Below are 15,529 nucleotides of genomic sequence, written 5' to 3'. Positions count from 1 at the left end.
GGGAAAAAATGGTGCATGAAGATAGCTTCTTGCATACAACTGAGAGGATGCCTGCAGCCCTTATTTTCTCGTGACAAACGCATTTAGTTACAAAACCATCTATCTCTAACTAGAATACAGCTTTAAATATATCTTATACGTTATGAAGGTTTCTCTATATTCATTTAAGTATTCTGGTTATAAAAAGGAAATCATTTTAATCAAGGGATTAAGGGGATAACTTGACATTCAAAATAGGTCTTATTCAACTACAGTAGAAGCATCATACAGGAAGTTCATGTAGTCCCCTTCCCCCTCCCAGTGCAGAAGAGTTAGTTCACCTTACAGGCACTTATTTCCAGCCTCAGGTTGTTCCACTAAAAGACAGTATACCAGCGAAATTGCTGAGAGCTGGCTCCTGGTAAGCTCCAGCCAGCCCATCTGTAGATAATTTTAGAAGTCACAGATGCAGCAATAACCACTGGCAAACCTGATGTATCAAAAAGGCTGCAATGAAGGCTTGGAGTTCACTTCAGACAGATGTTTTGGCAAAGAAGAATAGTTTACTGGAAAAAAAAAAATCCAATAAACCCCATGACCATTATCTACTCAGGGACCAGCAGTCTGCCCTCAAATGTACTTGTAACAGTGAGAAATGGCATCTTGTGTATTTTTCTAGTAAGTCTTTGCAATTTCTTCAGTTGTACTTCCCATACCTGTAACTTCTCTGTCATCCTACCTCACTTTTTTGGCTAGCTACTTGCTAACTGCAGCTTATTTGCACTTAAAGCAGTCATTATGTTTCATCATATCTAAATAATTAGGCTAATGAATCAACAGAAGTAAACCTGCTGTCAATAATACATCGCAGATAGTATCACCGTTGCTTATTTGGGAATCATTAATAATGCCTTTGACAAAATACAGGTTCCCCTGTTGTTTTTCTCTTCTGCACTGCTTTGTTAAAACACAGAGCTGCAGTCCAACACCTCCCAAGCCGAGCATGTGAAGTGCTTTCTGCACTAGAGCTTACTCACTGCACCTATGCTAACACAACATCCTCGGAGCTGCTGACACTACAGCAGCAGCTCTGGGTGCAAACAAGTCCTCTGTGAGAGACAGACTCCTGTTCTACAAAAGCAATAGAGATTTGCTTTTAGAGAAGTCCTTAGGTCTGCTTCTCCCTCTGAAGAGACATGCTGGGCCACCAGAGACAAGAAATAATTCATTGTAGATATGCTGATCACACACATGCACACTGAGGAAATGTCTGCATTTTCTTTTTCTTTCTCTCTCTCTCATTTTACTCTTATTTTGCTGTCTGTAATACTGTAACATGTAAGCTGCTTTTCATGTTTGTTTTGGGTTGTTTGTTTTTTTTTTCCCCACATTAGATCACAAACAGTATAGGGGACAAACTCACAAATGTTTCTACTAAATTTCATTTGTTATCATCTCTTACAGGTATTTCTTTTGAGTAAGATAAAATGATGGTACCTCAGTGCTGAAGACATAATACCAATACATGACCTAAGGAAATATTCAAATACCAGTTCAGTCCAGCAATTTGGTTTCCTAAATGCTTGTGGAAAGCCAAACTTAAACCTGGTCCAGTTTTCTCAAATACGTTGGAGCATATATTTGCAAAATACACACAGAACTGGAGAAGCGTTTCTTTAATCAATAAAAAAAAAAAAACCTGAAAAAGTTCCGGGGTTTTTTAGGTCTTAATACTAAGCTGATTAAATGTTGAGACATTGCAATTTACCACAACCAATATTGAGTACAAAATTAAAAGTAAGTCAAAGTGAATTTTAAGCTTACTGAAAAAGCTGAAAAAAAGAAAATATATGAAGAATCAAATCATATGCCTGCAAAGACAGTTTATAGAAAAGGTGATCCTAATTTGAAGATTGTAGTACGTTTTGAATTTCAAACACACCATATTTCTGCAAAGCACTCACATAACTCTCACAGATAATTTTGGAATCTAAAATAATGTGAAGCAATTCAATTCAACAGAAAATGGCTTCCAACAAAAACTACTGCTACTTCAAAAGAATTAAATATATTTTTTATCATAATTCAACAACTCATTGAAAAGCCAGTGAATATCATAAATGTCAATTCCTACCTTTACATTTCCTATTACATATTCATAGATACACTACAATTTTTGTATACAAAACTAACATAACAAAGTCCTAGACACTAAATTCCTAAATAGATTTCTAATTCTATAAACCAGATGAAATGCATCACTCCCAAAACATAAAGGCTGTTTCATTTGTATTTCACATTTCAAGTCTTTCTGAAACTGAACCCAATCTTTTTCTTAAATGTGAAAATGTAGACACTACCTAGAGTTACGTACTTCAGAAATCTTACAAAAAGATGTCTTTTTGTTTTCAGTCACACAATTGCTTACAAGCTGGAAGTTGACTGGTTTTCTGAAGCAGTTTGCATGAGTTAGAAAGTTTCAGAAACACACGGTTTGGTGGTTTTTAGGCAGAGACTTGCTGTGCTGAACTTGTTTCAGGCAGAAGCCTCAAAAGAGAATCCTGTGTGTTTCAGAGAAGACTACACACATGAAAAATACTCTAAGCATCCAGTAATACTATCAGAGAAAGCATTTAGAATTTCTCAAGAGGAAGGACAAACATCTTCATGTAGTTTATCATACATGTTTAAGGATAAATAAAATAATTTTAATAAATCACTTCCAGAGAAGCACAAAGTAAGATTTTAGTAAAGCTTTGTCAAGCTACCAGCCCCCAGAGAGCACCAGGCCTGTTAAGGTGCACATTCACACATGGCTTCATTAATGTAACTAACTTCTGATTTTGTTCAGATCATTCAAATGGGTGTACCATATACACAACTGGAAATCATGAACAATCAAAACAAAATCCTCCCAAGGATTCAGCAATCTGAAGACAAGACTCACTATATCAGTTAAGAGATTTCTGAATCTTTGTAAATCTGACAATACCTTCATTTTACAAACAGGGTAGGTCAGATCCTGGGCCAATGGGCACAAGGAGATCAAAGCCATTAATTTTAAATGCTGGGTAGCTAAACAGAGATGCAAAGTTCATACAATGTACAAAAATCATAACTATAATGTGGAAAATACAATGCAGATTCATATAAGACTGAAAAATAAATCCACATCTTATGTGGCAGTTTGAGATATCTTTGAGATATCTACAAGAGAGCTTCAAAGCCTACATTAGAGTTTGAAAAGCTACTACCATTATTGACCTAAAATATCTAAATAATGAGCTACTGCCATCCAATTCTGCTTGAATCAGCCTTTGAGACAAATGTCTTCTAGCAAACAGCTTCAAGAGAGTTCTACAGAATGTAGGTTAGAGACATTTCGGCACGCCCCCCCAAGCAGTCCCATGTTTTGGGACAATTTTAGGTAGAAGTCAGGACTAACAAGCAGTGTTCAAAACAGTGGAAACTACTGATGAAGTCTCCCTATTCCAGATGTCCTACTAAATAATCATTAAGATTCACATCTGGTAAAACATCTGTATGAACAGAAAAGCTTTTTTTTACTGGATTGCATCATTTAAAGGAATAAACTCTGTCCAACAATGATCAGTGTATGTTTATAAAAGAATATAAGTATCAGTCTTCCCAACAGTAATTTGCAAAGAAGGACATCCTGCATTTTGTTGTGTAAGGAAATACTGCACATTTAGACAATTATTCTTTACTTGTTTATATATTTTTAATCTAAAATATCCAGTGGCAAAAGTTTGTAGAATAGCATTATATCATAAGAAAAAAAATCTATTCAAGAGTCATTCCTTGATCATTTTATTGTGCCTGTAATCCTTGCCTTATGAGTCATATCATTATAATATCAATATTCAAATCAATATCAGTAATAATTTCAATCTATCACTTTTGTCTCATTTCACTCTCCTGTCAACTCTTTCTTCCCTGTACAGAAACTATTCCATACCTCTGAGAGCTCCTTCCAGCCTATACTACACCTTTTTGAGGCACAGTCTAACCAGGACTGCACTGAGGGAGCACAGGGAAAACCACTGCCAGCTCCAGCAGAGACAGTCCTATGTTACTGAACGTCTTTGCTGAAAATTGCCAAATACTCTATTTGCTTTTTTGACAGCTGTCAAGCATCAAACTAATGCTTCTGAGATCTCCATCTGATGTTTCCAAGAAAGACTTCTGAGCAATAATAGTCACGCACTACCTCCTCAGGAATAGATTTACATCTAGTGTGAAATTTTGAAAGTAAATTTTGTTCTGTCACTTAATCCTACAGCTTCCTGCACTTTCCCAGTCAGTCCTGGTTTTGTCTGTTCTGAATAATTCTGGCTCAACAGAAAATCACATAATTATTTTATCCCTTTTACACAGTAATAGTATAGATTCTCATGGACTTCTTCTACCTATAAACCCCCTTCGCTGTAAAAATGAACCATTTATGCATATCAGTGAAATACTCGGGGATCTACCTTGTTACACTTCAGAGTCCTTGTTCACCAGATGCATATTTAAAATTTCTCCATCACTTCTCCTCTCTGTGATGAGAGGAAGACCCTAATGTCTAGGCTCTGTTACCAAAGTATGTGTTAGGTCACTGCTCTCTTCTGGTTCTCACTGTATTTTCCCACTGATCTCCTTATCTTTACAACTATCCCAACTTCTCTTTTCTGAGTATAACATAGAGTTGCTATCTGCAGTACCCGCCCTTTTATCAGCAACAACTTCATCTCCTACTAACCCAGTGCTGCGAAATCTTTCTGCAATTCTATGTGATTTTTCTGGAGTAACTGTATCATCAGCAAATAAAGACAGGGTCTTCCCCCCACCTGAATAGTTCTTTGTATGAGAACCTTCCTGACTTTGCTGCAAAGAACATTACTCCATGGCATATTTTCAGGTTAGAATATTTTCAGGTGGCCTTTCTTCCCATTCTACACTATAAGCGATGGGAGAGTTATGGTGTTTTTTGTTCTTCCTTCAACATCAAGCCCAGAAAATATATAAGGAAGGGGCAACATTTCTACCTGGAATGAAGCATGAATCCACGTAGGACTTCACTTCCAGATGTGAGGGAAGCAGGAGAAATATTCCATGAGGAAGAGAAGTGGAACAGAACAGAAAGAAGAGGGAGAAGAGTGAGTCTGAAGCAGACTGTGACTGAAATCTTCACACTGAGTGGAGACAAAATAGCATATGTGATAATTTCCCCACTTTTTCAGACCACTTTGAACAGTAAAAAATGTCTGCCAAGAAACTATGAAGGGAGTTCTTTAATATCATGGAGAAACATTAGTTAGGGGGCTGATTACAAGGACCTCCATTTGGTGCCAATGGTCCCAGAGGAAACAGTTTATGGACACTGGGGGTCATACTGTGGACACAACCAAAGCCAAGTGAAATATGTGCCGTTTTCTTGAAAAATACGAATCGTCAAAGAGCTGTATCCTATGACACTGAAGTGGCTTTTAGGGAAAACATGAATGTAGTACAAATATCCCTAAACCTATGAAGAATCATGGAATTCTATTTCACCTTACAAGTACTCTTTTCAGAATTTTACTGCTCTCTCCCTTTAGTAGAAAATAAAGCACAAGTAAAACCCTAGCTTTAATGATATTCATCAAGTTATGCAAATGCAGATTTTCTATGATAGTTAAACATCAAGTATAAAAGAATATATTTGGTTTCCTACCACCAATTAAATGTATATGGAGTATATTGTTTTAAACACACCTGCAGGTTGTGAATCTATATCCTCCTAACCAAATTCCTTAAATTAACCACCCCAACTCAGTAATAAGAAATTGCATTGATCTGCAATGAAATTACTTGTGTAATACCACTTTTAGTTTATTACTGCCTTCATTGGTAACTAAGAGCTAGAATAAAATATTTCCAGATGAATATTGTTGAATCCCCACAATTTTCATGTATTCAGAGTTTCTGCCTTGAATGACAAAAGCACCCCTATGATACTGATTCTGCCTTGATACACTCAACTCCCATCATCTGGATGTTCCCACTGTTTTAATAGTAAAACTGATCATCTCTGGCACCATGCATCAGTGCACACGGGAGAATACCGACCAGACACAAATAGATGAGAGTGCTGCCACTTCATCTGCCCTTGTACCTTCAGATTGAATCCTGTGTAGATGTTGCTATTTGCAAGTGATTTTTTGCATAATTAGATTTTATATTTTTGCTGTTAGGAGTCCCCTACTATGATTCTTTACAGCTATCTGGTGTACTAGTGACCAAGCTACGGACACACTTGTCAGAAAAAACAAGCCCTGTTGCCTGTAAATTAAGGCTCAGAACCAGAAAACACAAACATTTGGCAACCATAACTCATCCTGAAATTTTCCTTTGGCTTTCAAGAAATGTGACTAGCAAAGCAATTGATTTGTAATTCAATATCCTACCCTGGTTTATACAAAAGATAGGAAACCACCTTAAATTATTTTGCCTCTGCAACTTTTATTACTTGTAGACTGTGCAGATCTAAAAATCAATAGCACACAACAACTTGGTCTTGATAAAAATATAATCTGTGAAGGATTTCACATCAATCTTTTCTCAGTGTAGGCCCTACATATATTTTTTTTTAACTTGGTCATTTAGCTGTGCAAAATATCCCTCAAGATAAAGAAAAAACCACAAACCAAATTGTCAAACAAAACCACTACCCCTCTAGTGTTTCTATTCATCACTTGATCTCTTTTCCTAATGTGTCCATAAAACTCCACTCCTCTGGGGTGTAGATGAAGGAAGTAGAACCTTCACAGTGAAGCAAAACAGCTGTTTTACTAGTGTACTGGGTCTGGCTAGGATAGAGCTCATTTTCTTCATAGCAGCCTATGCAGTGCTGTGTTTTGAAATCGTGTCTGCAACAGTGTTGATATCACAACAGTGCTGTTGCCAGCCTATTGCTGAGCAGTGCTTGAGCAGCATCAAGGTTTTCTTTTCAGAATAGGGGTGCACAAGAAATTGGGAGTTGAAACAGCAGAGATAGCTGACCCCAACTATCCAAAGACATATTTCAGAACATGTAAGACTTGCAGCCAGAGTCCACACCACATACAGGTCAGTGGGTTTCTTGACTTGGTCAGTATAGGGAAAATATATCCAAGACTGAAATACAGAACATGGCAGCTGAATACAACTTGTGCCCTGGTCTCCGAAACCTGTCTCATCTAACAAGCCAAGTGCTTCTTTAGAGTAAAGCTACAACATGCCAGCACACCGTCTGTCCCAGAGTGGTGCAGGCAGCTGTCCTCCCTCTACATAGACAAGTTCTTCCATCAATCTGTCCAAATTTGTCCTGCATGATTAGTGTGCAATAATTTTGGTGGCTCACAGACAAATCTCTCTCATGAATGCATTAACAGATATAAATGTATTTCAGTACTGTAAAAGTTACAGGCTTAACTATTTGGCAAGAAATCCGAAATTGCTAAGCCCCACTGATCAGTGCTAGAACACTCCCCTAGTTGCTAGGTAGCTTCTAGAAAGGTCAACAGTCAAAAGCAGTTCTAAGAGGCACAGTTCAATTTCTGAAGGTAGTGAACAATGCTGAAGTAAGAGTGTTGCCAAATACAAATGCACTTTCTCAAACTCAAATGCTGTTTTATCTTTTTACATCTCTTAAAACTACGTAGAATAAGAATAAACACGTTAACAAATGTGTTCTTATTTTCTAGCATTATTCTTCCTCACTGAAGACACAATCCCATATTCAAATTTAAAGAGCCATCAGTTACATGATTTCTAACATATCCTGCAGAATCAGTAGAAATTCTCACAGAGCATGTTTTCTGTTGGTTGCACACAAGCTGCTCAGGAATAACACATTACAACACAGACTTGGCAACTGAATAACTAACCTCAATTGTAATAGAGGGAAAAAAAAAGAGGAAATTAAATTTTCCCTACATCTAATCCAATCATTACAATCCAAAAGGCCTGCTCATTTCCATGAGCAGTAGAACTGAAACAATAATAAACTTTCAAACCTGTGCTCTGTGCTGCAACCAGACACAGTTTAGCGGGTTCCCAGGTCCAACATACCATGCACAAATAGCCAAATACTGTGGCACTAGATCTCCTATGAATGCAACATGCACAGGGACACAGTAATGCCCCGTTACATAATCCTATGTGCACGCACTATTGCGGACTCATGGCTTTGCTGCTCCCTGACAGCCCTACCTGAATACACTGCAGACGTGGCTACATACTAACATGCAGTAACCAGTGACACAGAAAAGAATCCTCTGCGAATCCTGGGCTGAGAACACAGCTCAAAGCTCAGAGTATCATTGCTACAGTTAACATTTGCTATTACTAAACAACCAAAGAGCTTGCAATGACTGCACCTTCACTTTGCATAATTAGCACTATCAGAAAAAAAGTTGCAGAAGTCTGTAAGCTCTTCAAAGAAGAAGAAAAAAGGATCAAGTATGTATCTTTAATAAAGAATGCTAACACCCCTGACATGAGGACTTTTAAATTTCAATTAGCTCTGAGCTATGCTGATAGGACTTCAGTAATTGCACGATTTTCTTGAGTAAAATTTTCAATTTTTTATGAAACAGGAGAGAGCATGGAATTTAAGTTCTTTTTCACTTATTAAATGTAAAGATCATTAACAATAAAAGGTATTGGATTACAGGGAGAGCAGGAGGAAAGATGGCCCAGTGACAGAGACAATGATTTGGGATTTGAGAAATATGAATTCAAATCCTAGCTCTGCTATACTCCTCCTGGAACATCAGCCAGGTTATTCCATTTTCTTGCTTCTCCTTCTGTAATAAAGACATAATAACGTGTACTAATCTCACAGGAATTTGGAGACATGATATCTCTTAAATGCCACAACACTATGGAAATGAACCTGATCAAAACCGTCTTAATGCTGTAATCTGGAGAATATCCAGGGCACATACAATTGCCAGTGGAAGAATTCTAAGCTATGTTTACATGCATGTAAAAATTTTCATAAGGTCTGAATAAGAAAATGTCTGGAAAACAACATTTCTCAAGGAAATATCTATGTAGTGTCAAGAAGACAGGCTGCTACGTGCAGTAAATTCAGATCCTATGGTTAATCTATATTCAGCCCCTATAGCTTTCACTTGGTATATTCAAAAGACCACTTACAAAGACAAAGGATTTACAAAGTTCACAGAGGAATCCATTAGAAACAAATACTGACTGCATTCTTAAAAGAGAGGAAAGAGAAAAGAAGAAATTGTTAGACATTTCTGTACATGCACATTTGTATATAACCAAGAGAGAATTACAAAGCCAACTTTACTTACACAGTTAAATGGGGCAGGATTTCCAAAAACCCACCTATGTTAGGAGCCTGCCTCTTGTTTCCAAAATGTCCTATTCATCTCAGTAAGTCTGTGCTGTTTAAAATATGCTTTGAGAACATAACTTCTAAATTCTTTAGATGCTCAAATAAATACATAAACAACTATCTGCAGCAGTGATTAAGCACACTCTAATGAAGAACAGTTTCTTCCTTTATTTATGTAGGAAGACCATGACTTAAGTGAATGAGCAGCATAACCACCTATAAAATCAAAAGTAGACCACCAGTATTCTGGTTTGCAGCGTTAACAAACATAAACCCCTGCCCTTTTATAATTTAGGTGGTCATAAATTATAGCAGTGGTTTAACAGTGATTCATGTAAACCTGCTACCACTTAACTGCTCTTTTAACTTAAAATCATTAAAGATTTTACTGATACAAATTTAAAATTAATGACATTCAACAAAAGAAAACCACATTCTCTTCCCCTATGGAAGCAGGAAGGAATTTAAGATTGTATCTAATCAACCACCAAAAGCTGCTACCTTACACCAGCACTAGAAAAAAATTCAATCACAGGTCAAGTTTAGCCACCTTTAAAGCTTTTTCTGAAGAAAAAACATCCATGAGAATATTCTCCCGCTTATCATTAAGAGTGTGTAAATGCCTCACTGCTTCTGGTCCTTAATGAATTCCTGCAATAACTGTGAGGATATTTGAAGATATCACAAAAAAACAATGAATAATATGACAATGAAGCAGATACTAACAACTAAACAGTTCCCCATCCTAGCTCAGATGAAGTAATGGAGCAGAACTTACTGCTTCATTTACGTTATCTAACTACCATTCTTCAATCCTTTTTTATTGTAATTCACAGATATCAGTAATTCAAAATGCTGCAATTTTAAAAATATTCAATTCTCTAGACTAATACTATGACTCAGACTACCTCAGAATACAGATGAAGGAATAAATAAGAATACAATCATTAAACCCTTTTTCCTTATACATTCATTAGAAAAATGTAATACTGGTTTATTTCTAAGAGAATTGTGATTTTTTTTTTATAATAGCTCTCTTTCACAATTATATTTTCATGCCTTTCAGGTAGAAATCCCCAGATCATAATGAACTCCTCAGATTCCTCTGTGGCAAGCTATGTTGTTTTGGAAAATTGATTTATTGTATTAACAATTTTAAGAGATGTGTTTAATGAGAGGGAAAATGGATCCATAATCCCTGATAACAAAACTATTTTCAATGCAATAAGAGCTATCCTTTAGTTACTTATTTCAAAAATGTTTACAATTGAAAGGAAAACACAGCTCTCAAATTAGAGAAGAGGGGTTTAAATGCTTTTCTTTATATGTCTTCTTAGGCCTTTACAGCAGAGTGACTAGTGTTGTATCACTGACAGACTGTAGGAGAAGTGAAGATAAGGCTCTTTTGAGACTGACAGCATATTTGCATATATGCATTTACATCCATGGGGGTTTAGAATGTGGATTATCATAGCAGATCTTCCAAAGAATGCAACTATCAAATTAAAATGGAACAGTATCACTGTCTCATCCTTTCTCTATTACTTTGAAAACTTCAAGCCAAGGAAACATGTCAGTAATAAAATGAGGTCACTTAACTACAGTATGTTTATCAAGCTATGTAATAACTATACACAATCTGAAGAAAAATAAAATCTAACAGAATGGGCAGCTATATAGAACTTTCCTCTCAAAAAGCAACTGTAGAACTTTCCACAAAACATGGAACAGAGAACAGTTTTCTTCTACACTTTTTTCTGAACAGTTTTTAGACAAATTAAGTGGAATGCCAAAGAGAAAAGGCTTCTTTATTAAAAAACTATAGCTTTCAGCAAGGGAATTGTGTAGAGGAGGGCTTAGCACAGTAACTTGTCTTTCCAAATTGGCTAAACACAGAGAAGCGCAACACAGCCACTGTGAGCTAGCCAGGCTTCCAACCAGAGAAACAAGCAATGAGTTTCCAACTCTTGTTGTGCAGATCATTGTCATTACATGTAAAAGCAATCCCATTTCTTTTGAGTTTAAACAAGCATACAACAGCCAGAACATGGAGTTCATGGCACATACTGCACTTTGCAGCATTCCCACCTTAAGGAATTACAGATTCTAACAATGGAATGGGAAAAATGCTCTAGTTACGAGAATGAGCAAGGACTCTGCTGATCTACGTTTCTGCTACAAACTACCTGCCAGCCACTCTTTGTGCTTTATTTCCCATGGTATATTTGAAACAACTCTGTCTCCTTTCCTTGTCATGTGTATTTTTAGTTGTTGTTTTCTGGAACTGTCTTCAATTGCTTTGTTTACTAGTTTGCTCAATGCACTGTAGCATTGGTTTTGTACTGCAGACACTGTTGCACAATTAATAGAAGGTCAAATGCCAAATAAATCCATAAAATTTAATTTTAAAACCCAAGATTTCTCTGTAATTAATCTGACTAAACTATAGTTGTCTCAATATATTTATCTATTACAATAAATAGACAAATACTGTAAAGCAACAATAGCTACAAATTATACATAAATTCAACTGAAGCATGCCAAACACAAAATTTACTGTGATTATTCCATGAGGGTTTTGACACTTGTGACAGACACTTGTTTCATTGCATAGAATACCATCATCTTAGAACACCTGTGTTGGACTGGTACTGCTATTTTTAACTGCTTCTTCTAAACAAGAGAATGGGACAAACCATTTTATAACCAGTAATGTACTACACATGTACATCATGTCACGGGTGAATAGGGCATAACACCCAGCCATATGGTGTACTTAGGAGCCAACTCATCTACATACACTGTTACCAGGCAACATGCTGGACTTCAGTCTGAGCAGGGGAAAAAATGACCTCTTAGCCCTAGAAGTTGATTGATAGTCATTGTGCTGGTTAGATTATGATCACAAGGGAAAATAATAAAACCAATTATGCACATTGAGATTTGGCAGCATTAAACCTCCCCCAAATTTAAAATGAATATTTTCTTCTTTCTTGTCATATACCTCAAATCTCAGTTTTCGCTTGTTGAAAGATGATTAATACTTTTTTCCTTCAACTACATTTATAGATACTGAAGCACTAAATTCACAGCCAAATTAATGTTAGCTTCCTAAAAACATGCCAGTAACTATCTCAGGGACCACTGTCTCCCACAGGTTAAAAAACCCCAAACCTCATTCTTGCAAGTTTTACAGTTTTTTTTTCTAACAAAAGCTGTCAATTGCATCAAATTCTGCTAGGAGCTGTAAGGTTATTCTGTGATAGAAAATACTGTTTGTGATGGAGGAAAAGCTAAAAGCAACAAGCATGCTGAGCACTACAGAATTGATTTAAATCTGTCCTCAAGATGAACAGGCTTGTTTTTTTCTACCCTGTAAGCCAGGCAGTCTTTTTGAAATAATGAAATCTTTTTTTCAAAGACATAAAGAGGAAGACTGTGTTTAGTGTAGAAGAATAAATGTAAAATGCTTATTTCTGACAAGGACTGAATGTTTCATTTTTTCAGTGCTGCCAAACTGTGTGTTGGGGCAGAACTCAACAACTAATATTAATGCATTTAAACAAAAATGTGAATTTAGTCTATTATTTTGTCAACACACATGTTCAACTCCTTTACTTTCTACACATAGAAAGTACCTAAATACAAAACAGAAATCTATTCACTCAGCTCAATACAGAACAAGTCGTGCTTATTTCCCAATACAAAATATTAGAGGATTGCAATTTATTTTAAGCAGAAGATTATTAAAAATTGTTTGAGAAGTACCAAATAAGCACTTATCAAGAACTATACTATGGGGGAGGGGGGTGTGTTGCTACTTCTGAACGTTAGAAGTACAGGAAGTTCTATCCTGATTAAAAAGTGCTTGATCAGTATTGTTTCTAAGCATGTGTTAAAACAAACTTTACAAGAAAAAATAAAACTGTGTATGAAAAAACAACAAACGGTTTGGATGCAAAAGACTCTTCTCAGAAAGAGATGCAAAATGAATCAGCACAATTACTTTTCCGCATGTCCTATATATTTTGGAGCTCAGTTCATGATATTCCCTGACATCATAGGTGCATTTAAAAAGGAAAGCATGATGAATTATCAGAGCTGTGCTATGGCCACTGAAAAAAAGTGTCTGTGACTAATCCACATACATAATGAGTTCTTTCTTTCAGAATCAGCTGAAGGTAAAATAAACACAGTAGTGATATAACCCTAACATGTAAAGGAAATACAAGAGAAAAGCACTTGAACCTACAGCCAGAAACACAGATTATTATTTTCTAAGCATATAACTGGCAAGCTGTTGTTCACAGATCTTGTACTTATGGTCTATTAGCCTTGCAATCCAGCATCGGCACGGCAAGTTGTGAATCCCAAAGTATCTCTTAATTCATTATGACAGCACAACAGAGATGTCAATCAAATTCCAAGGAAATTAAAATAAACAAACACCAACAAAAGTCAGTGGACTTACTGAGAGAAGGTTCTGATCATGAAAACAATAGGCACCACTTGCATGGGGCTTCTGTGTAGTTTCCTAAGAACAGAAAAATACATTTGTACTGTAAATGAAGATTAAAAGGAGATCATATTTTGCTCTGTGTCCATGGAAGGCTGAATGTAGGCTTTAAGGTTCAAAGTGTTGGGACAAAAAAAAAATAGAATTGATAACACATTATTTTGGCTTTCATAAGAAGGGCTGCATATATTATGGGGTTATAATTGCACTTTTATTGTAGTACAAAGCTGAACAGCAAAATCTGCTTATTGATTCACAAGTATCAACAAAGATTTCATTATTTTATTAATCATTCAATAGGCAGTAAAATCTCCAGACAGTTTGCAATTTACTTGGATTCTAAATCGAGTGCATTATGAACTTACCTACTTAAACACACATGCAGAATTCAAAGTTTTCCCCAGTACAGGTTTCTGTTTCAATAGGAACACACAACTGTGAGTTACTTTTTGTGGATTTTTCAAGTGAAAACTTCAGGCAATTTTGCAAAAGAAAAATTATCATAATACACACAACTAAAAGGGGCCATCCGTAATATATTATATATGCACATAGCTGGGAATGATAATAGGCTTACATTGTATTCCATGTCACTTGTTCTTATTGACAAGTAGCTGCTGACATGTAGTAATTTACTGAATTATTCATTAGGTTTTAGAAGTTACAGTAAGCTCAGCCATGCTTTTTTATAACAGATTCTCCTTACATGCATTTTTCATTTTCATATGCAAGTGGTAGTTTATGCTCTCTGATACAAATACTCTTAAAAACAGAAACACTGGGCATATTTTGAGTCATTAAACAAAATGCACACCTAGATCTATATATTACCAAAACATTCTGAAGATAAATTTCACTTCAATTCTGAAGATAAATTCACTTCATTCTGAAGATAAATTTCACTTCAATGAAATTCCAAACATTAAATATATGGAGTAGTTATTCAGAAAATATGTTATTCCTTTTATACTTTTTTAACAAAGTATGTTTTTCCTTTTATTGAAATCACAATTTCAATAAAAATTAAAAAAAAAAATAAAACCAGTAGTGGCTCTCTCTCATGCAGTTGAGGGTAAATAAATAACAAGAAGCTCAAGTACCAGAAAGGTTCACATTCTATAGGCATGCTAGGTAATACTGCAACCATCATACATATGGATAAAAGCCCCAACAACTTCAGAACTGGGAAAAGTCACAATCAGCAACAGAAAATATACTTGCACTTTGGTCTCTTTAGAGCAGGGACCATCACTAGGAGAGTATCTATCAAAGATCCAACTTCACAATTGAAGCTCCTAGTGGTAGTTGCAACTGTCTTACTGACCAAACCGCAACATTAACCAATTTCTGAGCTAAGGTGCAAGTTTCATTTATGAAATAAAGTAAAGCACATACATGCAAAAATACTACAGAAAAGGCAGCTCATGTAAGAAGGTTGCATATGTGCATAAACTATACATTAGAACTAGCACATCTGCTTTCTCGACAGTGTTTCTGTGTATGAGATGTACTCTTCTTTGAGTACAACACCAGATAAATTAACAGTATTGAGAGGTCCTTAAAAATCTCTGAGAAGTATTTTTTAAGTAATTGGACTACATTTTCAAATGTGACACTGATTTAGGATCATCTTGCAATGC

The 15,529-nt window shown here is 35.9% G+C and overlaps 1 protein-coding gene across 4 annotated transcripts in view; it reads right to left on the bottom strand.

The window, feature by feature from the left end:
- Positions 1-15,529, bottom strand: part of RBFOX1 (RNA binding fox-1 homolog 1) — a 1,270,800-nt gene that overhangs the window by 721,897 nt on the left and 533,374 nt on the right. For 3 of the 4 annotated variants that reach the window (XM_034065469.1, XM_034065467.1, XM_034065468.1), the window contains exon 1: positions 13,845-13,902. Coding sequence is in view for 1 of the 4 variants with exons in the window: in XM_034065465.1 (XP_033921356.1) it covers positions 13,845-13,907 (63 nt within the window). In the remaining 3 variants the exon portion in view is untranslated. Of the gene's footprint in view, positions 1-13,844; positions 13,908-15,529 lie in introns of those variants that run through there. The other variant, XM_034065465.1, reaches the window with a different exon arrangement.

The sequence above is a fragment of the Melopsittacus undulatus genome, chromosome 8, assembly GCF_012275295.1.
Source record: "Melopsittacus undulatus isolate bMelUnd1 chromosome 8, bMelUnd1.mat.Z, whole genome shotgun sequence".
NCBI lineage: Eukaryota > Metazoa > Chordata > Aves > Psittaciformes > Psittaculidae > Melopsittacus > Melopsittacus undulatus.
Note: the sequence above shows the minus strand (reverse complement) of the source record. Positions and strands in the feature narration are given on the sequence as shown.